The sequence below is a fragment of the Chelon labrosus genome, assembly GCF_963514085.1.
Source record: "Chelon labrosus genome assembly, chromosome: 7".
In the NCBI taxonomy this organism is placed as follows: Eukaryota; Metazoa; Chordata; class Actinopteri; order Mugiliformes; family Mugilidae; genus Chelon; species Chelon labrosus.
The window spans coordinates 30,037,317-30,065,316 of record NC_140343.1 but is presented as its reverse complement, the minus strand read 5'-3'; the positions used below and the strand labels follow the sequence as shown (position 1 = coordinate 30,065,316).

Below are 28,000 nucleotides of genomic sequence, written 5' to 3'. Positions count from 1 at the left end.
GAGATGAAACCTACCAGGACATTTTCCAGGATTTTACCCATATGGCCTCTAACGACCCAGACAAGCTGAATCGCTACCAGCAGTACGACACACAACGACCCTGACACTGCACAAATACCATCCACTTGCAGTCAGAAAGACTTGCGACATGACAGAAATAGAAATAAGACCTCTTAAATGACATCTCCACTTTTTCCTCAACACTCATCAGAAAGCCCTTAAGCCTGTAACATGTGGCCCCCACAGCTGGAGACACGTCACTGTATTGAATGTGATCGGAGAGCCCTTTCATCTAGTTAATTTCACTTGCAGCTTTTGTTGAAAACTTCAGTCAAGTTAAGGGGAACTTCTGTTAATGAACATTTTTTAAATAGTGCTTTTCAGTAGAACTTATTATAGTAAATGGTACAGTGTTAAAGAACTGGAAAGGATTTGCTAGGATATAAGATGAATGATGATTGAACTCGGTCTGAATGTGGAGCTGCTGTCAAGGCTGTTGGTTATTTTGACCCTGTTTAATTTTCCATGACACACTTTTGGACAGAAAGTCATTTTCTTTTATATATTTTTTTAAATTAAGTAGTGCGCTGCAAAGAAAGGCGAGTGCATCACAGGCTGTTCAATAACCTATTTCCTTTTTTAAGTCCTTAATCTTTTCAGTAGGATCCTTTTTTATGAGCATTATCTTTTTTTTGCATTGTTTTGCTTTAAAGAACTCACAGCATATATGGCAATATGTTTTTACTTATTTGCACAAATGTATTTGTCTTAAATCGCCACAGATGTTGATACATTTGTAATTTTAAACGGATTATAGTTAAGTATCGTTTTCATTCACCTGCAGTATGTGTTACTGAGGCAATCAGCCTTTGAACGCTGTGATTTTGTGGAAATGAAATAGTTGTATAGGTTGATTAGTCTGAAGCGTCGATATAGTCTCAAGCTGATATGAAATCAACTGTGTAGACCTGTACCTGAATATACACCGATCAGCCACAACATTAAAACCATTTGGCTTATATTGTGTAGGTCCCCCTTGTGCCACCAGAACAGCTCTGACCAAATGAGGCATTCACACAGGACCTGTAAGGGTAAACTCTGGAGTCTGCCTCCAGGAGGTAGGATTCTTTAAGTTGTAGGGTAGGGCCTCCATGTTTCTGGCTACATCTACATAATTCATAACCCAGGTTTCCCAGAAGAACATTTCATTATAATGAGATCATTAATGTAATTTATTTCATCTGATATTTTTTTTTAATGTTGTGGCTAATCGATGTGTGTGATTTGTCATTTTATTTGGTTTCAAGTATTGGTAACACTTAATTTAATTAGGTCCATGTAAACCTGAGTAAATACGTACTTTATGTTGGTAAAGTTTACTGGCAGCACCTGTTGTTACCCAGGTAACAGCAAGCACAGTTTAGTCCTGCAAGATCCATAAAACTGGAGGCGGCAAACACCCCTTGTGCAACTTCTTTATCAGAAATAAAGAAAGGTTGAATCTTTTTACAGCACATCCAAACAACTTAATCTCGTTGTTAAAAATGTGTCATTATCAATAAAACGTTTGGTCAAAGCCGATTTGCATCACAGATAGATTTCATTCTGTTTTAAATTAAATGATTATTGCATTTTTATTAATTACTAATTAGCTAAATTTACTAAATCTGGTTAGCCAGCCTAAGGAGCTGGTGGTGTGCACCCTGCCACCTGCAGCTCCTCAACAGCTCGCTTTGGCTGCACCTTATTTTTCCACCATTTCCCATGCAGGAAGTAAAACTGATCAGTTCACCAAAAAAATTGGAAACTGACTCACTTTGTTGACACATTGATTTACTTTCATGCAGGTAGGCCAACTGAAATCAGCACCAGTATGGCAAACCCTGCTGCTTAAAGAGTAAAAACCTTTTAGTAGTTGGACAATTATGGAAAGGAAATATTGTGAATGGATGGTGCTGAAACACTAACTATTTCATTAAAATCTCAGTGTTATAACCCAGTTAATCACTCATTAATTCAGTAATTTAACTAAAATGTTAGTTGCGACTTATGAAAGTCCCACAAAGAAACTTAATAGAACATTGTTAGGAATTTGTTTTTGAAATTACAAGAAACATCGTACATACAGTCTGCAAAATAAAAGATTACACACTATGGGAATTCCGTAGAAGTGTTTGACTTGAGTTATGAAGAAACTGTTTAATGTGTTGAGTTGAAACAAAGTGATACTGTTTGACCTAGTTCAGATACCAAAGCCTCATGTTTAAAAATGAATGGTGTAAAGTTAACGTTGTACTGTACTATAAGATCTGTGACTTCTCTTCCAATGAAACTGCAAAATATTCACTTACCTGTCGCCTTTACGTAGACGTAAGCCATGACATTAAACCTTTGGCCAACATGATATACAACTCTTGTACATTTTGTACAGATGCTTTTGAATAGATTACTGAAGTATAAAGTTAGTGGTACTTGAATCGTTAAATAAGCTTTTGTATATGCTGTTCTTTGTATCCTTCCATAATTTTAGCTAATTTTATATTGCCTGTCTGTATACCCACATACATGTACTGTATGATATACCTGTAATATGTAAGGACTTCAATACATATGCAGACCAAGGATTCAATTCTGAATGTTGCTTATTTCTTTGCTTTTCATTTAAGACTTGGTGCCATGTTACACAAACACTGTAACCAGGTTAAAGCATGTTTCTTTTGGAATACTAATCTAATCTGTTAATTGTTTTTCTAATATGATTTACAATCCAAAATCCCAGTCGAACAATATGTCTACGTACTGACGTTTTAGCTTCTCTGAAGGCATTGAGGCATTGCAGTCTTACACACTTCTCTGCTGCTTCTCTAGGACTGTCTCACACCCAAAACTCTCTGAACTCCATAGATGTTCTGTCTGCTCCCAGATTCTTTAAATCTAAAAACAACAAAAGAGGAATTATTCACAGGACATTAGGAACCTTATACAAATCAATACAAATTTATTGGTTGAATGGAAGATTAGGAAAATTAAATATGGTCTTTTAAATGTCAGATCTCTCTCATCTAAATCTCTTTTAGTGAATGATGGGCCCTCTAATTAATTGGTGTCATAATGTATTTCAAATACAATAATCAGTGAGCCCGGATTGAATGACCTGGAGGCTAACTGTCATCATGCCGCCCAAAAAACACAAATCGGGGTACCAGAAAAAGAAGGAAGAGAGAAAGGTGAAACGAGTTTACTTGTTGTGTAACTGCATCCAATTAACGTTAACGTTGTCGTAGTCCAGAGTCAGTGGGCATTTACTGGGATGGAAATTACATCCTTACATCTCGTGTAAGGCTTTAGCAAAGCTTTATTTCTTTTTCTGCAAGCTGAAGAACAATTTCATTGAAAAATGAGATAGTTTATTTGATTTGATTCTCTGTGTACAGTTGTTGGCTCCTGTTCAAGAATAAATGTTTTTAAATCAAAATGTGTCATGGATCAAAAACATTAGTACACAAACCAGATGTAGCCTAATGTTTATAGGTGTTTGAGCACAAGTAGGCCAAATGCATCAATTCAGGTGGTGGATGAAAGAACCAGTCATCAATATGATCTGACTTTAGCTTAAAATTTATGCTTGTTTATTTATAAATAAATTCAGTTCAATTAAATTTTATTTATATAGCGTCAACAACAATACAAATCGTCTCAAGACACTTTACAAAACCCGGCCTGAAACCCCCAGAGCAAACCTGAAGGCGACGGTGGCAAGGAAAAACTGACTTTTAACAGGAAGAAACCTCGAGCAGAACCCAGCTCATATGGAGGGACCCATCTGCCTAAGGCCAGCCGGGTAGTAGTAGTATGGAGCTCCACAGGAAACACACAACTCCAGGCCGGAGATACTCACAAGGAGTTGGAGGAGGAGGGGAGGGACAGACAGCAGTAAACATTCTATACAGTAATAGCACAGAATTGCATGACTAGTAGTAGATAGGAAATTAGAGGGCAAGAGCTCTGTGCCAGAGAAAAGAAAGTGGAGGATGTGAGAGAGGAGAGAGAAGAAAGAAGGAGGACATGTGCTCAGTGCATCGTCCCCCAGCAGCCTAGTCCTATAGCAGCATAACAAAGGGATGGTTTAGTCCAGCCCTAACTATAAGCTTGATCAAAAAGGAAAGTCTTAAGCCTGACCATAAAAGTAGAGAGGGTGTAATGGCCCCAATTTATTTTTGTTTTTTTGCTCACGCGATTCGTGCACTGGCATGGATGGGGCCCAGAATTTGGTGCACTGAAACGCAGCCTCTAAATAAGGCATTATCTGCCACAAAACTCGTTAATTTCACCAACATTTTGTTATCGTACGCCAGTGCTATTCCCCGTTGAGTCCAGAGTTACCTGTTATCATCATTCAGGGTCTTTAGATTGACCTACAGACCCCGGATGATGTCTTCTGACCTGGACGATGTCGTCTCTGAGCGCTGCGCACACCCGCGATGGTCGGCTTGTTTACCTGTAATTTGCTACTGCTATGATTCGTCCACAACCTCAGAGTCGGAAAAAATATTCAGCCATGTTGCAAAAAAACTAGTGAGCTGCCCCTAGCTGAGGGAGTGCCTTTTTTGTTTTGTTTTTTGCTGTTGTGTCTACATCAATACAATGAGGCCGTAATTGGTAAAGTAGAAGCACTAAAACAAATTAAATCGCCATATAATTCAAACTTTTTTATTTTGACAACGTCAGCGATGCCCTTTGCCCCTTGTGACATGACTTTCTGACACTGAACACGAGAGGGAAGTTTGTCAGTCAGGTGAGTTTTAGAAGTTATGGTGATCACAAATGCTCTGCGAATAATACAAAAAAGTATCCATCTGACCTCGAATAATCTGTGCAGTTCTTACGGGAACTGCGGGAAGTGCCTTCCATGCAGCGCTGCCTTGAAGTCTGCGTGTGGGGCTATGTTCCCTATCCCCATGACGGAATAAAACAATAAATCTGCTCCATTGGATGTGATGTGATATAGTACATCCAGTGTTGGGGAGTCGTGAACTACAGGTAGGCTAGTTCAACTACTAGCTTAAATACATTTTGCAGTTGTTTCAAAACTGACGAGACAACAGGCCCCTTTTTTATTTCCTTATTTAGACTTTCATTGTTTTAATTTGCTATTTGTTAACAAATGTTAATTAATTTTTAGATATTTTTATTTTATTTATGTATGAACTGTGAGGAAAGAAATTTCACCTATAGTTTAATTGCAATGAACAGGCCATATCTTCTGCTATAATTTTATATCATATGTTCATTGTCAATTTGTCAGTAGTTTGAACATTTTTTCTTTGGCTTTAGTTATCCAAACTAGATTTATCCCTAGAGTAGCTTTGCTGTAGTTTAACTTCTTCCAGTAATAAAGTAATGGTAGTTTGGAAAGCTATTCTTTCAAAGTAGCTTTTTTTTTTTTTTTTTTTAAAAAACACTTTTTTTAAAAAACTTTTTAATGTAGGCATACTAAACATATACTTTATATATACATTTATATATATATATATATATGTAAAGAGAGAGAGAGAGAGAGAGAGAGAGACTCACTAATGTTCATTTTGTGTGCTTAAGTATGCCTTCACAACAGAGACGGATTAAGAAGAAAGAGAAAGACCTCAAGAAGGCAGCTAAAAGAAACACACCATTGCAGAGCTGGGTAAAAACTGCCAGCAGGTCAGCTGCAGGAGGTGAAGCATTTTGATAATGATAAGACACCATCCTACATAATTTATTTAATGTGACGTAGGCCTATCTTATCAGAAGCATTTTCTGTAAATTGCAAACTGCACTATACAGTATACAGTATGTGCTATGCATAGTATTGTGAATGTGTAAATATGTTCTGTAGGGGGCTAACCCTGAAAGCACCTGTCCATGAGAGCATTTGAGAGCCTAGTGATCAAGTAAAATAGCTGTAGTGAAATATGGGATGTTAAGGCCAGATAACATCACAAAGGCTTTATAATATATTGTGATTGTTCTTTATACAAGTAGGCAACATACTACTCATTTGTCTTTTTTTACATCATTTTTATATCAACTCGTAAGTATGTGACACTTCCCCAGGAGCACTGTTAAAGTACTTTGGAGGCACAGAATCAGCCCAGTGCCAGTCCATGTCCTCAGGCTCAACTGTGGGTAATGCATCAGATGAGGAAAAACCTGTCACCATACAGTATACATTTAATTTCTGAGTATAAGAATTACACCCAAAGGGAAATCAATTTAGTCAAAGTATCTCATTAATATGTGTGTATATGCATATATGTATTTCATCTTAGGTCCATCTCCATCCTCTGCAGAGGTCTGTCTCGCATCTCCATCCGCTGTGCCCACTGTCCCCTCTGTGTCTGCAACCACAGCTGATCTACCTGGTAAGTTAACAGAACATTCTGAGATGAATAATTATGTTCAAAACTGTAATTTAATGTCCATAGGTCCTTCTTTTTTAGTCATTGTCTTTCTTTGGTCACTTCAGCAACTTCCACCACAGTGTCCCCTTCGCACCATGTATCATCGTCAGCTCCACCAGTTGACCCAGCTGAGTGGCCTTCTTTCCTCCCTCCTGTTGCAGTTTCATTTACCTCATTATTTAAGTATTTCATTTATATTTTATTCTTTATTCTATTTAATTCTGTCAATTGAATTTGTTATTTTTATATATCTAAGTGATTTTATTGGTTGTTGCACTTTATTGTTGTTCTTCCACTACAAATTATTTGCACATTGTTAAAATAAATAAAAATAAATAAAAAAAATAAACCAGATGGCACTTTTACAGTAAATACATTGTCTACTGGTTTATTATTGTTACTTTTAGTAAGACTACATTGTATTCAATATCAGACTTAATGCTTCAGTTTGCTCTGTTGTCATGGTGACCACTGTAGCTCTGAACCCAGTCTTTACAAAGTCGCTACAGTTTAACTGTACATTCACACAGTTTTATCTGTTTCTGTGTTTGCAGATGAGTGAGTTGCAACAAAAATAAACCTCATTACACCTAGAACAACAGTTGTTATAAATTAACATGTCAGGCTGACAATAGGATAATGTAAACAACACTGCCAGAGCTGCAATGAGTTTATAGTAGGTGTGTGAATGACCAACAATGAATATTAGTGGCAGAAATAGAGGGCCCCAAAATCAGATATTGCTTAGGGCTCCCTGGAGGCTTGGGCCGGCTCTGTGAATAAAGTTGAGTTGAGGTGAGAGTTGAGTTCAGGCTTGCCCAGGGTTTCAGACCGGATTTTGTAAAGCGTCTTGAGACAATTTGTATTGTTATTGACGGTATATAAATAAAACTGAAACTTTATCAGTGATAACAGAAGTGTTAATTCACACATAAGACAAGTAAGTCAAGGCCAGAAGATTCTATAAATGTCTCCTCCTTCAGAAAGGCAGAATATTTCCTCATAATCCTGTGATTATTTTTAGTTTTTTTCCAAGAGCAGTGATTCATCCTGCCTGCCATTTTGATATCTCAGAATTGGCTGTATCCTGTTTTTCTTTTAGTGAATAGAATCGTCTTTTAATGTGAGGTACTGTGATTACAAGATATTGAAAAGGGTTTGAAAGTCATCATAAGACGCTGAGGCTCTGACACTCCCACTTTGTGTCTGTATTTTGTTGCTCAGAATGTATAATTTCAGCTGCTGAATGAGACTGTCGGTCAAAAGCTAAAATGATTTTGAATTTCAATCTTATTACTGTCATAAAGAGTATGTTATGTATTTACTATATAGACATGCTATTTAGAGATGCTTGTGCATCAGTTGTAGAGTGCAGAAATTCTAATTTTCCTCATGCATAGAGATGTTTTATTGATATTTGTGGTCAGCTTTAATAACTTCCTCTTTGTTAGTGTGTTAAACTCTAGATTTAGCAAGGAAAAGTCAATCATTTGGAGATGTTCTGATTCTGTTGTTTCTCTGCTGTGGTGTTATTCCCTTTGCAGACTTTTGCTGAATACGTTGAGTTGTTTTTACAGGAAACAGCAGTGTAATCTGTCTGGCCAGCAGAGGGAAGACTCCTTGTAGTCTTTCATATCTGGAGGAGAAATTCTGCACAGCCTGAAAATGCAGCTTGGATCCTGAAAGGCAACTTTTCATTAATTCACTTTATTTATTTTCAACCTCACCTGAGCTTTAGTCTATTTTTTATTGTGAAATGTTTCTGTTTTATGTGTTCATAATAGTTGATTGATTAGCATATAAAGAGACTATTCATTCAGTCTCAGTTGGCCTCTAACATACATCAGTGAAGTCATGAATCCAGCCCTTGTGCAAGTCTTGATACACATCCATGAATTTATGGCCCCGTCTCATTCCACCTTTAATAATTACAGCCTGTTTATTTCTGCAGCTGTTTAAATGAGAGGCATGCAAGCCAGTAGTGCCCACCACTTCAGATGAGTTATAGCCATCTTTGTGTGCATGTGTACAGTAGGCCAATGTGTTTGTTTAGTCTGCCGCAAACTAATGTTCCTGAAAACATGCCAGATTTTCAACAGTGATCGTACGATCATATTTCACCTCAAAACTACTGGACAGGCGTATATTAAATAAAATGTACAACCTCTCAAGTTCGTTATATTACTGTATTCTCTGGATCAGATTGGTTTGTTTGTCATGTCTTTGTTGAGGTTTGAGCTTTAGTTGCCTGATGCGCGGAAAATCCTCCAGCAATTTTACACAAAGGATGTATTTAAAGCAGGGTGACAGAAAGTAAAGACAGGAGCAAGTGGAAATATGCAGTTCAGCTGCGGCTGCAGGGTCAAAAGAGACTTTCTTTATACATTTTATTCCCTCATTGGCCGTGTAAGCGTAGTCAACCACAATGACTACTTGGCTGTACAAATGAACACTGTATGTGTTTTCCCATGAGATTGGTGAGATTTGTGATTTTTCAAACCAGGTGGTTAAAATCTGATCTTCACCAGCTCAGTCTCTTTCATGCTGAGGTTTTTAGCATCGTGCATTTTCCTGTAAAGCTTTCAAGATACACTAGTCTACATATGATTTCCCATCTGTCTGCCACGCCGCTCTCACTGGCATTGCCCCATGTACCAGCCACCGGTCCTTTTCCTGGAAGTCTGCGGTCTGTGCGCCTGTGGAGAAGCGAAGGGCCGCCGCTGGAGATGTTTCCCTCCATAAAAACACCATGTGAACAAACGCTGAGAGGTCCAAGCCCCATTAACGCTGCTCAAGACTGCCAGGGTCCAAACTGCAGAAGATATTCATGTTAACAAGTCACCAAGTCCAGTGGTGACTGAAGTCTTATTTTCTTCAAACAAACACAAAACGCCAGTGAGATGAGATCATTTCACTAAGTTCCAACGCAAGAAGAAAACGCAACACTTTATTGAATTAAGCAACACATTAGGACTTGCTTCACTTTGACATACAGACATGAAAGTTTACTTATTTACTTATTTTTCAGGGTTCCTGTCCAGACCTGATGATGTTTTCTTCACTCTGTGGATCAACCGTGGACTAAGTTATGAAAAAGTATGGGTTAAAGAGAGGATAATATTTTTGCAGCAGCCACACGAAAATCCAGCTGTCAGCAGCAAAGGTTAACAAAAGTAAAGTCAGGTATACAGAGGAAATGTGTGAATGTGTTAAGAATCCATGTCTTCAGAATACAGCTGTACACAGCATAACCAACATCCTACTTTGTCAAATGTGTTTATATTTTCAAACACATTATTTTAGCCATCAATTTATTATTACAACAGAAAAAAGTTAGGTGTGATTTAATTACTTATACACATGCTCACAGAAATCTTTCTTAAAGATTTAGAAGTGTTAGGTTGATTTTAATTTGGAAAATTGGATCTAAAAAAGTGGCTCTATCTCAGCTAAAGACAACATGCTGCAGTACCTTTTTTATTCAGCTGTCCATGTTTATCACAAAACAAAAATGTGTCAGTTTGTTAACACAGCTCAGTCAGTAGTGGGTGAAGTTTTCAGGTCATAGAACTTAAGAGTCCTTAATTAACCTTAACACAGATATCCAACTTTATTTTAAAGTATCCCTATATAATTATATCTGATGTTGTACTGTTAAAAAAAAAATAATATTATTAGATTATTACACTTACAGTCTATACAATTGGTTGCTTTTTATGAGCTCATTCCCTGGTTTGTAAAATGGAAAATAACCCATAAAATGTATGAAGCAGCACTAAATTACAAATGGAAATATGACCAAGATCAACAAACTGTCTAAAAGAGTAAAATAAAATCTGAAAAACATGGCAGAGCTTAGAGAGTCAGTTCAAACTTCTGTTTCTCAAACTCCAGTCAATTAAAAAAAATCAATGGAGATGCCATGGACCACTGGCCTCTCTAAATCCTAACTGATCTTTACTCCGGCCGTGTTCACACTGAATAGAAAGGTTCAAGCTTCATATTTTGGAGCAGCCTTGTGCTGAGAATCCAAACAGTGCCGGCTATATTTTCTAAATGCTAATGATGAATGGGTGCGGGGGGGAAGGGAACAAGAGGTGGTGTCTGAGGTGTGACGAGGCATGTGGTAATGTGTTGTACCATGCACCACCTTCACCAGCCTGCAGATCCCTGCTTCACTCTCCAGAACTTGTGCTTGTTTAGTTTATGTCTCAACACACCCAGAATGAGCAGGCCCGGCTGCCTCCACCTTTTTTTTTTTTCCTCCTTCTTCCATCTTGTTGGGATTTTTTTTGTTTTTTTTTTTCCAGAGTGAAACGTCCCTAGAGAGCAGTGCTCCCCGCGACAGTTAGTAGTCAGCTTTTCCTACAGGTTTCCCCAGCTGCTCCTCCGCTGGTCTGGTGTCCAGCTGTTCTGACACGCAGAAGATGGAACTCTCCTCTCAGCCAACTGCAGGGAAATTAGACTGGAGGTGCTTCTTTTACAGTATAGATGCAGTGGGAGCCTAGAGGTCAGCTCAGTGACCGGATCAGTGCTGGTTAAATTCACCAAATGAACTAGTAACATGCCTTAAAATGTTGCTGCTGACATTCCAAGGCAAAGTGACAATGATGCTGCAGCGAAAGCAGTGATGGCAGTTAGCAAGATAGATCATATTACTCTAGCTTTAACTCTCTTCATTGGCTCCCTGTAAAATCCAGAATAGACACCCTTTCTATTTTTAAGGTCAGGCTTAAGACTTTCCTTTTTGATAAAGCTTATAGTTAGGACTGGCTCAAGTGACACTGAACCATCCCTTAGTTATGCTGCTATATGCCTAGGCTGCTGGGGGTCCCTGAGTCCCTGTCCACTATTTATCTTGTACTTGTATCATCGTCAGCTTCTACATGCACACTTTAGTCGGATGTATGTACATCTATCTATGACAGATGTATGTTTATCTCGTTCCTCCTCCTGTCTCTACCCGGACGCCCTCAAACAGAGGGGTCGAGGATTCTTCCTGTTAAAATAGAGTGTTTCCTTGCTACTGTCGCCCTGATGCTTGCTCTGGGGGCTTCAGGCCAGGCTTTGTAAACAACATGAGAACACAAGTAACAGCAATATAACTTATGACGAATGTGGACTTCTAGTCAAGTAAATCAGCTTTTGAGTCAAGTTATTAATCAGATTAATTAATCAGATATTACACAGTTTTTAACCATTAACTTGACCATCAAGTTTCACATACAACATGAATTGATGTATACCGATTGCTGGTATCTAATAAACTGTCTAGCCCCACAAAACATTACAGTTTACCATCAAAGAAGACTATCATAAAATATACACTTCAGTGATTGGATTTGTTTTTGGCATTTTTGTACCCGCAAACAACAAATGACCGACATCATTTCAGCTCTAGTTGTACTTAGCATCTTTATGTGGCCAATTCTAAGACCTCTAAGATTTTATATATATATATATATGTATATATATGGCCTGAAGAAGCTGTAAATATGAGTACAAGTACTTCCAGATTTTCAGATTTAACTGTTAGTTTCAGGACACTTAAACTATTGGTCCCATGTTTAGGCCCATGTTTCCACCCGGGAGAACACAACACTGACTCCTTCCCCTGCAGTTCAGAGGGGGCTTTGCTCAGCTCTCATCAACCGTGGAATTCAAGATCAGGGCTCAGACACTTCAAGAAGCTAATCAATCCCCCAAGTGCTGCTTGGGGGGATTAAATGCAGAGCTTGCCACTTGTCCTGCCCAGCTGCTGCTGATGGTTGCCAGTGCCAATAAGGAGCATTATATAACTCTTGAAACTGCACGCCTTGAACTTCAGTCATTGGGGCGGGGCAGGGTTTGAGTAAACAGCAGCCATGTGGCAGAGAAACCCAGAACTGAATGTACCTCCCCAGAGCTGCTCATTAAAACGGGTCAGCAACAAAATGTGATGGTGTTTTACTCAATCTACCTGACGCATTGAGATTAATAATAAACACAGATGCAACCTTTCATCCGTCACTTGATATTCCTTGAATTACTATAACCAAACATGGTTTAATATTAAAGAAACATAAGATTGTATAAAAAGGACACATAAATATCAATTAATAGCAGGTAAAAAAAAAAAATGAACAAATGAAAAAACACATCCAGCGCTGACTTACATCTCTTATATCCTCAATGAAGGCCAAACCATAAGTCAGCATCTAGTTTATCACACATATATCCATGTTAGAATAAACTGATAATCAATGTGTTCCATTTTAGTACACAGTAAAAAAAAAAAAAAAAAAACGTGAGTTATTTTTAGAGAAAGCATTAGCTTCTACAATGTATGGCATCCCGTTAAATTTATGTTTCAGATCTTAAATGTCCTAAGTCCTAAGTAAAGATCGTTTTCACAGTTATTTAAATTTCATAAAAATATTGGTCAATATGTTCTCTCCTGACTTATATGTTGACTTCCAATTAGTTTATCTGCTTCTAAAAGCCCAGAATGATTTGGCTTTTTTGCTTCATAAATGATAATTTATTTTTACATTTAAACATTTAGTCATCACTCTAGTGACTGAGGAGAGATACTGTTGATTGATGAATCAATTAAGTGTTCAGTTTTCTGGTTAGTAGCAACTTGTCAAATTGTGGCCTTATCTTAAAATCCAACCTGGTAATGATGATTTCCAGCTTTTAGGACAGAGATGAGGAAACGTGGGAGTGAGGCAAAGGAGAAACGAGTAAGCACAAACATGAAAGTGTGCTGGAGTTATTACCACACAGCAGGATATTTTTCTATCATCTCTCCTCCACACTTCTTCTCTGAAGGAGGTCTCTATTGTTTCACCATCAGATACAGAAGGATATTTACGAGCTGCAGGCTGCTGAAGCCAAAACCCACAACATCCTGGGTTTGTGCAGCATGAATGTGGAGAGCTCCATCACGGACCACCGGCATGTCACTCGCTGGCCCTCTGGTTCAGCCAAGATCTCTGTCCACACGTCGCACACTGGCTGACCCGACTGACGAGCTCTCTGGTGGGTCCGCTTGCTTGTTTTGACAGCACCGCTGGCCCTCCGGCCTTTCATCGAAACAGTTACCATCGCTGCATCCACAGACAGTGACTACATGCTCTGTCTGCTCGCCCTCCTCGACAGCTGGTTTACTAGTTCGCTGACAGACATTAGCTCCTCTCCACAGCTTGGCCTGCATGACTGGATGCAACCAAAGGATCACTTTTTCCTTGTATGGTGCTCTGTAGATGAACTCATTAGGGAATTTGGAGGTGCAAGTTTTTTTCCATGCTTCTATAAAGCACAGGTCCAAACGCAGAGATAAGAGTTGCTGCCTGCTTCCTAAATTCTGTTGAAAAAGTGATATATATATATATACGTATATATATTTTAAAAAAAAAAGGTAAGAGCATCAGCTGAATGTTTGATGATTGGTTAAGGCACGTTAGGACACCACTACATGAGGAAATGGTCCATTTGATAAGAAAGCTGTGATACTTTTGAAACTTTTCTTTAATAAACAACTAAAATAAAATTTGGAAAGCTTCGCCATTTTGTTCAGTGAGTCAGTCAGATTCGTGTTGGCTGTTTGTCTGCCAGGAGGAGAAACCTAAGAATGAGGTTCACTCCTTTAAAGAGGAAGTATGAAAAGTTTGAACAGACGCAGTGTTGTGTTGTTGGCAGGCCTGCAACTCACATGTTGTGTGACGATGATGATGGATTTGGTGGTTGAGGTCAAAGACCTCAGAGAACTGTTTTCCTCCATCTTCAGCATCATGATTTTGTTCCCGGACAACTGAGACATGGAAACATCAAGTTGTTAAACAATCTTCCGTGACCAAGTATCTGGGAATGCGAGGGGAGGAACCGATTAGACCAAATGTCTGGCCAAAGCACACATAGGCAGCTCCTTTGATAGGAGTGGATGAACAGCAAATCATCTGACGGCCGTTGACTTCAGAGCTGAGGCAGATTTTCCACTAGTCGTATGCATTAGAAGTCGCCTTCCAGCGCATTTCATGCAGAAGACAACTGCCTGTGTTATCATATACAAACCACTTTGCAACAAGGAGCTTCGTTTACCAAATATAACCATACTTCGGTTGGGGGAAAAAAATGGCCACTTGATGATAAACTTGACCTTGAGTTAAAAACCAAAACCCACAATCAAATAAATTCTTCTACATGTCTGTGAAGATTCTTAGTGATCCAGGTCATTAAGTATCTAAAAACAAAGCTGAAACAAAGGCAGCAGAACGTGCTTGAGCTTTCCTGAAGATGTTTCACCATTCACATTCAGAAATGACTAGATGATCGCAAGCAATCATTAATAGGTCCATGCCTTGGTGAAGTCGTCCCCGAGCGGGACGCAGAGGCATAAATCACCAGTAGTGCCCCCTATAGACTGTACTGCACCAAACTTGGTGGGCCTGTAGGGAGTCATCCACAGATTATTACTGTCAAATTACAAGCAGTTTACTGTGGTAGTTTGTGAGATATAAACATGTAGTCGTTGTAGCGCCCCCTACAGCTCGAATTTCACAAAACGTGGCATGATTGTACGCAAGCATATTACAATGACGGCTGCTACGTTCCATAAGGATTGGATGAATACTTCAAAAGTTATAGGCCTTTAAGTCATATGGAATGTTTCCGTGTCACCTGTAGACACAATGTCATGCAACTTGATGGGCATCTACACAATATTGTACAGATTGTGTATGCCAGATTTCATGAAGTTAGCTATTGCAGTTTTTAAGATATGGAAATGCTGCTTTTGTCGCGCCCCCTAGAGACCAAGGGTCACAAAAGTTGGGGTGCTTGTACAGAATCATATTATTATTCAATGATACGAAGTTTGATTAAATACTCAACAAAGTTAATGGCTAATTATTTTTTACAGCGTGGCACAGTATAACTCCAAAGCTAATATTTTGTAATCAATAACCCTGCTAAAGTTCTTTTGAGAACTTTTCATTATCATTGTCCATAAATGATACATGCCAAGTTTGGTGAGAATTGGATGAACGGGCTAGGAGGAGTTGATTTTGCTTTGAAGTGCATTTTTTTCCAAAATGGCAGAACAAAATGGCCCATTAGAACCAGGGCTATATAAGGAATCAGAGGGAGAAAGAATTTTGTTTCTCGGGCACATGGTTCTTGAGATATGAGGAAAAACGTAAATTGGCTTATTAGAGCGCCACCTGGCTGCAAGCATGTGTATTGACACCTTGGCAAAGTGACATGCTAGGACTTCCACCAAGTTACCAGGTTTGATGCCTTTCACCCTTGCAGTTTGTCCTGGGCAGACACTTTAGCTACGCAGAATAAGATAAATCATTATAATAATAAGAAGAAAAATTGCAACAAAATCAATAGGGTTCATGCAACTTCATTTGCATGGACCCCCCCCAAAAAATTGGGTCATCTGTGGGTGGTGCATACCTGACACATGAGGGATCTGTTAATAGTAAAGGTGGAAGCTGTTCAGGTTAACCTGGGTGTCATCCTGTTAACAACCCCCATTCATTCACACCTCTGGAGTTTCTGGCTAACATATTTGAGACAGATGTAGAGCGCACTTCTTCTCTGCATTCACAAAGAGGCAGGCCGATGTGGGGACTGTAGCAGCTGCTGCTGAGTGCTGAAAATGTAAACCAGTTTAAATGTACGGGATTAGAGGGATTCCCTCCACGCATGTCTGGTGAAACATCCACTAAAATAAACACACCACTCTCCAGCATCTTTTTTTATTTTATTTTTTTTTATTTATTTATTTTTAATTGTACTGACTCTTAATTATACAAGATGATAATGTAAAACATTCCCTGTGTGGTGAATGAGAACCCATAACAGTAAACAAAGAAGAAGAAGAAAAAAAAAAAAGTGTAAAAGAGGAAGAAGTGAAGCCGGGACGCGGATGGATACAGATGCACAGAGAGGAGGTGCTGGATCAACATGCTGAATTCATCTGATGCCTAAGGAGAAAAAGAAAAAAAAAAGAAAGAAGTGATGAACACTGATGGGCAGACACAGGACATATCAAGCAGAAATTTAATTCACAGTAATTTAACCTTCTGTTTTGAGTCATTTGATTAATTTATTGGAACTAAATCTGTAATTGATACCACCATGTGAGGGTTACACGCACTGTGCATTGATGATATAGCACCACAACGTTAGAGCTTAATTGCCTGAAACAACAACTGACATCCATGTTTGTTAGGTTTTCAGACTTTAGACAATGGAGGTTGTCAGAAAAATATTTTACAGTCATAATTGCACCTTAAATGTTGCTTGCTTGCTTATTCTGCTGTTGATCCCATTGAATGCGTAAAACTGACATGGTGTCTAAAATGCTTTATAAAAATATCTGTTGTCTAAGAGACCACTGATATGTCAGGTCAAGCATTTAGACTAGTATAAGCAGTGTTTTTGAAGGCTAGGCTCAATGGGACATTGAGATGGAGCCATCATTAACATTACAAGTTCAACTTATGCTTATATGCCACAGTGTTACTTATCAAAATGTTTTTAAAAATTTTTAAGATTTTTAGATCAGGACAATCCAAGTCGAGCTAATGACACCAACAACTGGTGCTGTCTTCAAATGGGGCCATGTTTACAGTGCTCACAACAAAAGTCTATATGAATGGTTCTTTTGGTATTCACAACCTTGTAGGTGGAAACTTTCCACAAGGTCTGGGTTCAGGAGTCGGGTACACAATTTCTCACAAGTTCATATTACATTTGAAAGCAACAAAATTATGCATTTAGAACCTCATGAATCCATGAACACCAGGAAAAATAAAATAAAATAATTAGGAAGCAGCAGTGACTGATCCAGATTGGGGCCAACCCAGGCATTTTAAAAATGATCTGATCTTTTGTAGTTATTTGTTTTAGGTCTGCCAAACCAAAACTATGTCCCTGTAGCATCAAATCTACTTCTTTTTAGACACTAGACTACCACCATTAAAACAGAAGAAGAAGAACCAAAAATCACCTGACTAAGCATGTCTGCTGTGTAGAAAAATATTTCTCTGAAAAAAGTCAGTCAGTCAGCTATTCTTAAATTGTGCACTGTGGATGTTGTGCAAGGTGGTTGGAGGAGATTGTTATTCAATGCTACCAACTACAAAAAACAAATCACCATATGGAATACATGTAGTACACTCAGACTCAAGCTTGAAACAACAACAAACACTGTGTCTAACTTTGAGAGCCCTATTTATTGAACTTGAATCTCCAGGGGAGGAAATTTTGTTTATTTAAGATCGGATCAGCTGATACTCAATGTTAAATAGTCCGATCGGCGGGCGAAAAAACTTGACCGGGACGTCCTTAGGAAGCAACCATTAGTAAAGTTAATTATTCTTGTAGCATCCTTGCTGTGAAATGCTGAAATGTTTCTCCACAGATTTTCTCAGGATCAGACATGCAAGTCAAGTCTGTACTCAGGGTTGAATGACTTCAGAATGCTTGCAACAATGAAATCTATATTCTTGACCTGAATACATATTGCAGTGTCTCACACAAAGGAAGTTATGGAGGCTTTTCTGCAAGTTTATTGAAGCTTGAACATGGGCTGCTGTCGGCCGTAGCCCACGTCAACACCATAAACACCGCCAGTCTGACACTTGCAATATGCGGCTCTCGCTCAGCAAACTCTCAGCTCTACCATAACTGCCGTCTCTCGCGTGGTGCATCACAAAAAACACGCTCTACAACCACAGTGACAACATCAAACAATAGAACACAACAGAACTACATGCGCTTATCAATACTGTCCGCTGAAGATACTGTATGTTTAACCTATATAAATCGGCACCATCGTTAATAGTGCTTCTTAGTGTGTTGTGAGATAATATAATGTAGCCGGGATTTAAAAAAAGAAAAAAAAAAAAAGAAGTGGTATATCTCAGAAGCCTTTTACGTGTATAGCAGCTAAAGGTCTGATAACTTTAGACAATCAAATTCACCAGGTAGAGTTAAGCAGAGTTTATACATCTGCGGGACATAAAAGCACATTTTCAAACTGTCATGTAACATCATCAGTTTGTATCATAAGATTCCACGTGTACACTTTAGTCAGATATGTGTATCTATGACAGATGTATGTTTATCTTGCTGTTCTCTTCTCTCTTTCTTCTGTCTCTACCCGGCTGGCCTTAGGCAGATGGGTCCCTCCATATGAGCTGGGTTCTGCTCAAGGTTTCTTCCTGTTAAAAGGGAGTTTTTCCTTGCCACCGTTGCCTTCAGGCTTGCTCTGGGGGTTTCAGGCCGGGTTTTTGTAAAGCGTCTTGAGACAATTTGTATTGTTATTGACGCTATATAAATAAAATTGAATTGAATTGAATTAACCTATTATGGCTCTTCAGTCTGGCTTGCTCTGTAAAAACGCCACCCAAACGCTGGTCGGTGTTGTGTTTTTATTTGAGAGTTGGGTTCATTTTTGTTTCTACTTCCTGCTTCACTTTCAACAATGGAGACTCTTTATTGACCCAAAACAATCAATTCCCAAAATTGCAGAGTTGGAGAAGCAGTCACAAATACTAAAGGGTAAACACGCTACTATCTAGCAGACCAATCACAGCTCTTGCACTCTGCGTCGCCACGGCAAGTAGTTACATTTCTGGGGAGGTGCATGTCAGCTACGACACTAGGCTCTGCGAAGGCTCTGTGAAGGCTCTGCATATGTGTATGCGTTGTCACAGTAGCCGCTACGTCAACTTAGCGCAGAAGTATAAACCGTCCATTAGCGTTAGCGGATGCCTTTTCAGATGAGTGTGTAATGGAGTAACTGCAGTTGCCAACTGTCACATAATTGGGAGCTAGTCGGCGTGCTAATTAAAGCGTCATGGTGCAGCAGTTAAATCGACTAGCCGACTATTCGGCACAACCCATAGTCTGTACACATCCAAACAGCCATGCAACAGCCCACTGTAGCATCTTATCGACCAGACAACACATTCAAGTCACTGTGACCGCAGATATTTGTGCTCTGGGCATCAGATCTGCATCCAGGTTACTGCAACTGCTTGGCCCCTCGTGCCGTCTTTGGCACCTAAACTCAAGAAGTCAAGATGACAATGATCCCTGCAGTGTTTAATCTGCCAAGCAGCACTCAATCCTAATAAAAATTTGACATAGTACACACAGAGGCCCTAATTTGGTCATTGACACCTCATTGGTCTCATCACATGCAACGGTGTGCTCCTACATTGGAGGCAGGCTGCGGCCAGTCCAACACAAACACAACAAGCAGCCAGGAGTCGTCAAGCATCCAGATTTGCTGGTGAGTGCAGTGAGAAGGTTTGCCCTGTATGCTGGCGTTTGGAGATGGCAGGGATGTTTACATTCCTCAGTTAGTGGTGGGTAAAACTGGGTTCAGCTTTTAAACAACAGTACAGACCTGCATTGTGTGTTATCACAGAAAGTTATGTAGGTGTGTTAAAGATGATATACTAGATGTAACGTTGACTGTACACTGACACTGTGAGCAGACACACAACTGTACATCTGTATAAAGGAAGACAGACGAGTGTGTTAAATATCAACAGACACTTGGTGAACTTACGAATAACTTGGCTCAGGGGGGATTTGTGTGAACATACCTTTGCTTTGAGAGCCTTTTCTACTCGTCAATGTACTCGAAAGGCTCAGGGGGCTCGGGTTCCTGTTCCTCCTCCTCGATTTTGGGGCCGTGAGCAGAGACGGGCTCCACCAGCTCCTCCTCCTCCTCACTAGTGTCCTTCATGATGATGATCCCACCTGTGTGGAGCTGGTGACAGATGGGGAGAAATACCAACGATGAGATGCTGAAGGATTGAGGTGCAGCGTTGGCTGAAACATTTTAGTTTAATTATTTTTTTACATGATGGAGCATTTCCGTTTATTTGGGCTTTAAGTGCTGCATGCAGGGTCAAACAAATTAACAGTGAGGCCAATTATTACAAATACCACATGGTAAACTTGGAGCATTTACTGTTGAGCGTCTAAGGGTCTTGTTCCACTCATGTTTCCAAAAGGTACTAAATGTAATGAATACGTCATATGTGTTTTAACCAATCATGCAACAGGGTCATTTGAGGGGTTAACTGAAGGTCATAGAGTTGTGTACTGTGTGGTTTTGGAGTGTAAAACACCTCCAATGAAGAATCAAAGGAGACTTCATCTTTGTTCTGATATATTAGTCTTTCAATAAATCTCCAGACCAGATTTCAAGATAAGTCTACAAAACCCTCTCCACTTCCTAAACTTGCCTTGGAATGAAAAACAAACCCTTACAAGGAAAGCGGCATTACAAAACCTTAGACAAGCAAAGGCAGCATTCTGGCACCTGATACTATACTCTGATTTTGTGTCCAATGAGCAAAGCTCAAATAGTGCTTCTTCTTTACAGGACTGTGGTGAGCGCTTACTGGGCGACTGCATGTCGTCTTGCCATTTACAGTGGAAAACTGTCAGCGTTTACAGCAGGGGTCTGATTTATAAGCCTGGAGAGGTGAGTTTCTGGACTCTTAGATACGTGGCCAAAATCAACCAACAGGCTGGATCCTGATTTAAACTGTTTATTTTAGACAAAAAACCCTCTCTGAGATACTTTGTTGAATTTTATTATAGGCTGTTTGCACATTGTGTGTTGTCATCTAGGAGTCTTCCAGGACTTTATAGATTTATAGATTTGGCCTTAGGTAGATGGGTCCCTCCATATCAGCTGGGTTCTGCTCAAGGTTTCTTCCTGTTAAAAGGGAGTTTTTCCTTGCCACCGTTGCCTTCAGGCTTGCTCTGGGGGTTTCAGGCCGGGTTTTGTAAAGCGTCTTGAGACGATTTGTATTGTTATTGACGCTATATAAATAAAATTGAATTGAATTGAATTTAATTGTGCTACAAATATTTTTAAATAAATAAATAAAATAACACTATTGCAACACATTAAACACTTAATGTGGTAGCTGTGGTAGAAAAGGCCAATATATTCTGAATACCAGAGGTGAAAATTTATGTGATGAATTCTTTGTTAGAATTCTTTGTTAGCCTTAACTCTTGATCTGACATTTACTGCTGGTATTTAAGACAAGCTAAAAAATAATTTTTGCAGCTATACCTATTATTCACCACCCAAATATTAACAACAGTAATAAATTTCAGGGGCTGGTTGCACTAGCCCCTGAAATGCACTAGCAACCAGCCCAACATTTTAAGCCTTAGGTAGAATTAGTACCTGATGCATCATGTCTGAAGCTTGTTGCATACTTTGCGAGAAATTTGTTCTTGTTCTCGAGGCGAGCAAGAACAAAAACAAAATGTGGGAGATGTGGGAGATGGACGATGAGACGCACTTTTCTTATTATTTTTGGATGCCGGCAAGACGATCGGACGACCTTGTTCGTCGAATCATGCCGTTCATTCAGCATGTACCCACACAGTATGCCGATCTCTACCCAGGAGAGATTAGCGGTCATAGTGTGAATAGTAGCATCTGGGAGCTCACCCAGTGGGAGCTCACCCAGTGGGAGCTCACCCAGTGGGAGCTCACCCAGTGGCCGCGAGCATTTACGGTTTTCTGCATTAACCACACCCACTCCGATTTCTGACCAATCACAGAATTGTTGCCGGACAACCCATGAGAAAAAAGTTTTGCCCAGTTGATGTGTCGAGAACAACTGAGGGTTGCCCTAGGTGCGAGAACAAATTTCTCACTTCTCGCAGAGTATGTAGCAGCCCTGAGACCAACACCTATGCCTCATGAGAGGCAGGCGAACAGTGAAAAGTCTTGACAGTTTTTATTGTAATACGATGGTGTGTCTAATATACAGACTTTAGGATCAGGAGGCATTCAGACACAAAATAATAATGAGTGGCCACAACAGCTCTATGGCTGTACGTATGTGGCCTTGAACCAAGTCTGAGATTTTGTCACAGGTTGTGTGCATTGCCAACATGAAAATAGCTGATGTGGTGGTGCGGTGGTATGGTGAAGGCTCTGACATAATACTTTGCGACAGTGAATACTGTAGAGATTTATTGTTTTTCTTGTTCATAATCCGAGTCATTTATTTATGTCATTTTTAATAATATAAGTAACTGTAGCAATGTGACTGGAATAGAATGAGTTGGCGTGGATGTGCATCTTCAACACTGAATGTAGTTGTGCCAGGTCGTAGTTTTAGATGGTGTAAATATTTATCACAAGGTTGGATGTAGCACAGTCCAGTGTAAAACACCCAACCGTTTTAGCACAGCTGGTGCCGCTGTTTTATATAGCTTTAAAACCTGTGTTAAAATCTGAGGTGGAGTAAACAATCAGCTTGTGATAATTTGAAAAGCTCTATTTCTACTTCAAAGTGAGGGTAAAACAGCAAAAAGGCCACCCTGCTATTGAATCCATCATCTGATCAGGAACTGTAACTGAAGCGATAAGTTATAGCAGTGTGCGCATGCTTTCATAAGACTCATTTGGTCACCATGCCAATACGCATATATTATACAGTACTTTGAAAAATAAAGTACTGTATAATACATACATTTTTAAATATTTTTCTTTTTTCTTTTTTGAAAGGACATGTCTGTGAAGGTTCTCAGTCATCCAGGTCATGGTATATCCAAAAAAGGTTCAAAAAAGGCAACTGGACTTGTAGAGTCCAGTTGAACTGAAGAGGCTACTCGGATGAGTGGTGAAACATCTTCTCAAAAAACTCTACAAGTCCAGTTGAGTTTTTTGAACTTTTTTTGAAAGGACAGACTTTTTGTTAGACTTTTAAGTAATTACTTGTCACATTCACACACTAATACTGAGGCTGCTGTTACCGGTTTGAAGGGCTGGTATCTGCAGGTCTCTGGCATGATGAGGACTTTGAGCTGAGCCGGCATCACTCTGGCCGGGTTCTCCAAGAGCTGGAAGTTTGGCTCTGCCTCCTTCTTCTTCTCTTTCTCCTTCTCCTCGTCCTTCTTCTCCTTCTCACCCTCCTGGACCTCCTGTGAAAAAAAGAATTAGCATTTTCTGTACCAGGGCCACTTGTTTAACTGTGCTGTATTTGCCCTGATCAGTCAGACAAGAGTCAGACCGATGTTGTCTGCAAACTTGGTGGCGAGCGAGCATATTAATTGGCTCTTGTCTCTTGATTAGTAGTCGGTTAAGTTTCGTTTCTCTGCCGGCCGAGTGAGTGGCTGCTGACTCGGTTAAGCAGGGATCCACGAGCAGCGGTTATGAGTCGGTTAAGTTTCGTTTCTCTGCGTATTGTGCGTAAGTGAGTGAGTGTCTGAGTGCCAGTTATATGAGCCGAATCTTTTTTTCCACCGCTACTGAATATTAATTAAAAATGAATGAAAATTAAATGCTATTGAATATGTTATTGTTATAATTTTTAAAAAATTAAAGTGACGGGTAAAAATGAGTTATGACGGGATTTTTTATGACCCTGTCAGTCAAAGTTAGCCTGGTCGTCACCATCCTACGTTTCCGCCCGAAATTTGATTTCACTCTGCACGTTAGTCTGGCCCAATGTAATAGGAATCTGTCTCCGTAATGGGCGGATGCTTATATTGACGTTTAAAATCATTGGAGTTCCCTTAACCAATCAGCAACGTTTGGTAATGACGTATATTGTGCGCCGGAATTCAGGCTCTTACCGCTTACCACTTCCGCTCTCAGTAGTAAACAGACCACTGGCTATGTTGTACCGGTTTTGAGATCGTGGTGGTAAATCACCACATTGTCATCGTGGTGGCAATGACTCATCAAGATAATGGCTGTTAATGACATGTCTCGAGAGTTGAGACAACTTCGCGGATGGCTTCTAGCGTCTCTTCCTCCGTCGCCATTGTTGCTATGCTGTTGAACTACAAACTTCACTGGACTACAAGCAACTCGGCATGCGAGTTTTGCGTCATCACTCAACTGTTCGCTGATTGGCACGGTTACACGCGAACCGTAGAAGGGCAGTTTGGCCAGACTAACGTGCAGAGCGAAATCAAATTTCGGGCGGAAACGTAGGATGGTGACGACCAGGCTAAGTCAAAGTGACAGACAACGAAAAAGTCTAGCGCAACCTCTGATCTAGAGGTACACGGCAGCAGTGCCATACAACAAAACATCAAAGCGATATAAAGAAATAACAGATGCAGTTCAGCACAGTTGAGAAGTCTGGGTAGAAGGTTAAAAAAACGAATCAATAATTATCGATATCGACTGATATGAAACACTTATATCGTGATACATTTTTCAGCCATATCGCCCAGCCCTAATCCGAATACAATCAGAATCGTATTGATGAGTCACAAGTAATAAATTCTGATTTTCCATCTTTCTGTTGTGAGCCTTTCCTGCTCTTGGCAAATGATTTGTTGGGTTCTTCTGGAAACCAATAAATAAGACAATAAAGAATGAGGGCTAGCTAGACAGTCAACAAGGGTGAAATAGATGATCTAGAAATAGACAAAAGCTGTAGATTCTGAAGTGCCTGACCCCTGCTTCAGTGGAGATCTTCCCTTTGAAGCCAAATAAAATCAAAAGCCTGAGATGTGAGCAGATCGGACGTCTCCAAGCACGTCTTTCAACACTAGAGCTAAGATGCAGCGTGGGAGAGAGTATTGAAACTCACCCCAAGAATATCCCAATGAAAGTTCAATTGGCAGTGGACTGACAGTCTGAACACCGAGTGAGTGAATAAGTCGAGTAAGTCAGACTTTGTCTACCTACCTTTATTATTTTTTATTATTATTTCTGGAGATAAAACTGTGAAGTCTAAACTGTTAGTATTTAGTGAATAAACAAATAAATGAATCTGCCTTTTAAAAAAATGAAACAAGTGAAAATAAATCATTTTTAGCAGTGAAGTTGGAGGGGGTTCTACGCTTTTTCCACTCACCACTTCCATCTTCTCCTCCTCCTTTTCTTTCTTTTCCTTCTCTTTCTTCTTGGCTTTGGCCGTGATGGAGAGAACGGCGGTGGATACCTGCAATGCAGAGACATTTCCACAACGTAAGATAATATCATAGACATTCAGACGTTCTACAAACATGGCTTAAAGTGTACAACACTAGTCGACCACAAAATGAAGTCTTTCATTATATTCTCCAAGAGCATCTAGGATTGTGAAACGGAGCAACTCTGAAAAAATAGGCCAGAGATGCTAAAATAATAAACACAACAGGCAAGAAAGTGATGAGTCTTACGAGGAGGGTTTTGAATTATTCACAAATCAATACGAAGCGATATCGGCTTTCCTGAACTAATAATTTCAGAAAAAGGAAAGCAAAACAAGCTGATTTGTTGTGGCGCCTCAGTTCTTACCTTCTCCTTCTCTTTCTCTTTGGGAACCTCCAGAGCTGGTGGATAGGCGAAAGTTGAGGGCTTACAGTTAGAGCGGTACTGCACCTTGGGCATCTGAATAGAAAGACACAAAAGAAATGGTCAACTTTGATTAATTTTTGGTTTATGTTCACATACAGTATCCATTTTAGAGAAGATAATGACATGGTTAACTAATCTCCTACTGCATCTCCCACTTTAGTCAAATATGAAATATGCCGCAGAATATGTGTGAAACACAACTACAAATTCAAGAACATGGAGGGAATTTGGATGGAAAAACCTGACCCGTTATTTCATTACACCTAAACTGAAGAGTAAACGAACTGGCTCCCAACATACATGTTGGCGGTTATGTGGAGAGAGAGAGAGAGAGAGAAGCAAACCACACGCACATTTTCTGGGAGTGTCATAATCATTTTATCTTGCTGTTCTCTTCTCTCTTTCTTCTGTCTCTACCCAGCTGGCCTTAGGCAGATGGGTCCCTCCATATGAGCTGGGTTCTGCTAAAGGTTTCTTCCTGTTAAAAGGGAGTTTTTCCTTGCCACCGTCGCCTTCAGGCTTGTTCTGGGGGTTTCAGGCCGGGTTTTGTAAAGAGTCTTGAGACGATTTGTATTGTTATTGACGCTATATAAATAGAATTGAATTGAAAATTGAATAAACTTAACTCGTTCTGGGAAAATATCCATAACATAATGAAAGACATTTTGGGATATGTAATACCCAGGGAATGTAAAGTTATGTATCTTGGAAGTTTATTATGTCCCAGAAAAAGATAGATATTTAACCAAAATATTATTGGTCACATGCAAAAAAGCAACAACAAGAAACTGGTGCAAGACTGAACCATCCACAACAACGCAGAGGTCAGAGATCCTAAGAGAGGTTTGCACCATGGAGAGAATGACTTATTGGCTTAGAATAAGGGAAGGTGTCTTTGCGGCTAAGTGGGAAATATGGTCACAGTATGACACAGTGAACGATGCTTAAGGACTGATTGACTCGATGTATGTACTTTGCTTTTAGATGATAGATACAGGCAACTGACTGTCTTTAAATGCAAGTATAAAAAAAAAGTTAAATATGCCCGTAACTAATATAATGACAACAAAACCCTGGACCTGCTGTATGCAAATGCCCTCAATGCATACAGTACCACTCCCCGTCCCCCCAGGTCAGATCACAACCATGTCCTGTTAACTCCTAAGTATGTCCCGCTTGTCCAAAGGCAGCCTGTGTCCAAAAAGACTGTAAGGTGGTGGACACTAGAGGCTGAGGAGGCCCTGTAGGACTGCTTTGAGTAGACTGATTGGGAGGCACTCTGCCAGCCTCATGGGGAAGACATCAGCAGCGTGGCAGACTGTATCACAGACATATTATCAAAGTCTCAAAGGTGAATGTTACTACTCTAACTTGACATGCATGTTGTTACCATACATTTGTCAAAATGAATTTGGGTGGATGCATAACGTTTGTTATTTCATAATAACAAACGTTATGCATATAACACCCCGGACTTCTTGTAAATATTGTGTACAGATTTTTGTTTTTTTAGTTCTATTTTTTATTGTTGATTTTAGCTTTTTGTTATATTTTATGTATGGTGTCGAGTAGCTGTACAGCAACAGTGAAATTTCCCAGTTTAGGATTAATAAATAATCAATAAATCAATCAACCCACCTATCAACCTATCTATCTATAATGGACTGCGATTACTTTTCATACAGAAATTCATGGTCCTTCAAACAATAAATGCTAATAACTAAAACCACAGTGAGGTTTACATTTTTGATATGAAATTAAATGTTGGAAGTCTGATAACCACTTCTCTGGGGTCAACCTCTGGTCAATATTTCACTTTGCCCACTCTAGTTTACTCCAAAATACCTCTCTAAGTCGGTCATCTTTTTTTAGTATTATTGTGCATTCAAGTGATGCAGGAACAACCAGAGAAATGAATTCCCAACAGGGGAAATTCATGTGAATGTCCCCTTGAAGTCAGAACGACGACTCTAAAAGTCTGCAACATTTTGCAGCGCTGAAGTCATTCATATAAATAGAAACTTGGCCAGCATAAGTAATCTTGGCTAAAACCTGGCAAATGATGCCATTTTGTCACTTATAAGCTACATTCCATCGCTCACAGGGATCTAAGGTTACACTTGTGAGCAAATACAGACATATGGTAAGAAGTGAATCATGTCAGGGCTTCCCTGAATAAATTCCTGCTTTGCTGTCACGCAAA

The 28,000-nt window shown here is 39.6% G+C and overlaps 2 protein-coding genes across 3 annotated transcripts in view; one reads left to right on the top strand and one right to left on the bottom strand.

Moving 5' to 3' along the window:
* Positions 1-3,468, top strand: part of LOC311491003 (arf-GAP with coiled-coil, ANK repeat and PH domain-containing protein 2-like) — a 70,614-nt gene extending 67,146 nt beyond the window's left edge. For both annotated transcript variants that reach the window (XM_084548836.1, XM_084548835.1), the window contains one exon: positions 1-3,468. In XM_084548836.1, coding sequence (XP_084404962.1) covers positions 1-104 — 104 coding nt within the window. In that variant the 3' untranslated portion in view covers positions 105-3,468.
* Positions 3,469-16,198: 12,730 nt separating this feature from the next.
* The window catches only part of psmd1 (proteasome 26S subunit, non-ATPase 1), a 42,704-nt gene continuing 30,902 nt past the window's right edge, over positions 16,199-28,000 (bottom strand). Inside the window, exons 21-25 of the mRNA XM_084548627.1 lie at positions 25,738-25,830; positions 25,313-25,399; positions 23,253-23,420; positions 20,057-20,223; positions 16,199-16,417 (exon numbers count right to left, since the gene is read on the bottom strand). Of these exons, the coding sequence (XP_084404753.1) occupies positions 20,077-20,223; positions 23,253-23,420; positions 25,313-25,399; positions 25,738-25,830 (495 nt within the window). The 3' untranslated portion in view covers positions 16,199-16,417; positions 20,057-20,076. The remainder of the gene's footprint in view (positions 16,418-20,056; positions 20,224-23,252; positions 23,421-25,312; positions 25,400-25,737; positions 25,831-28,000) is intronic.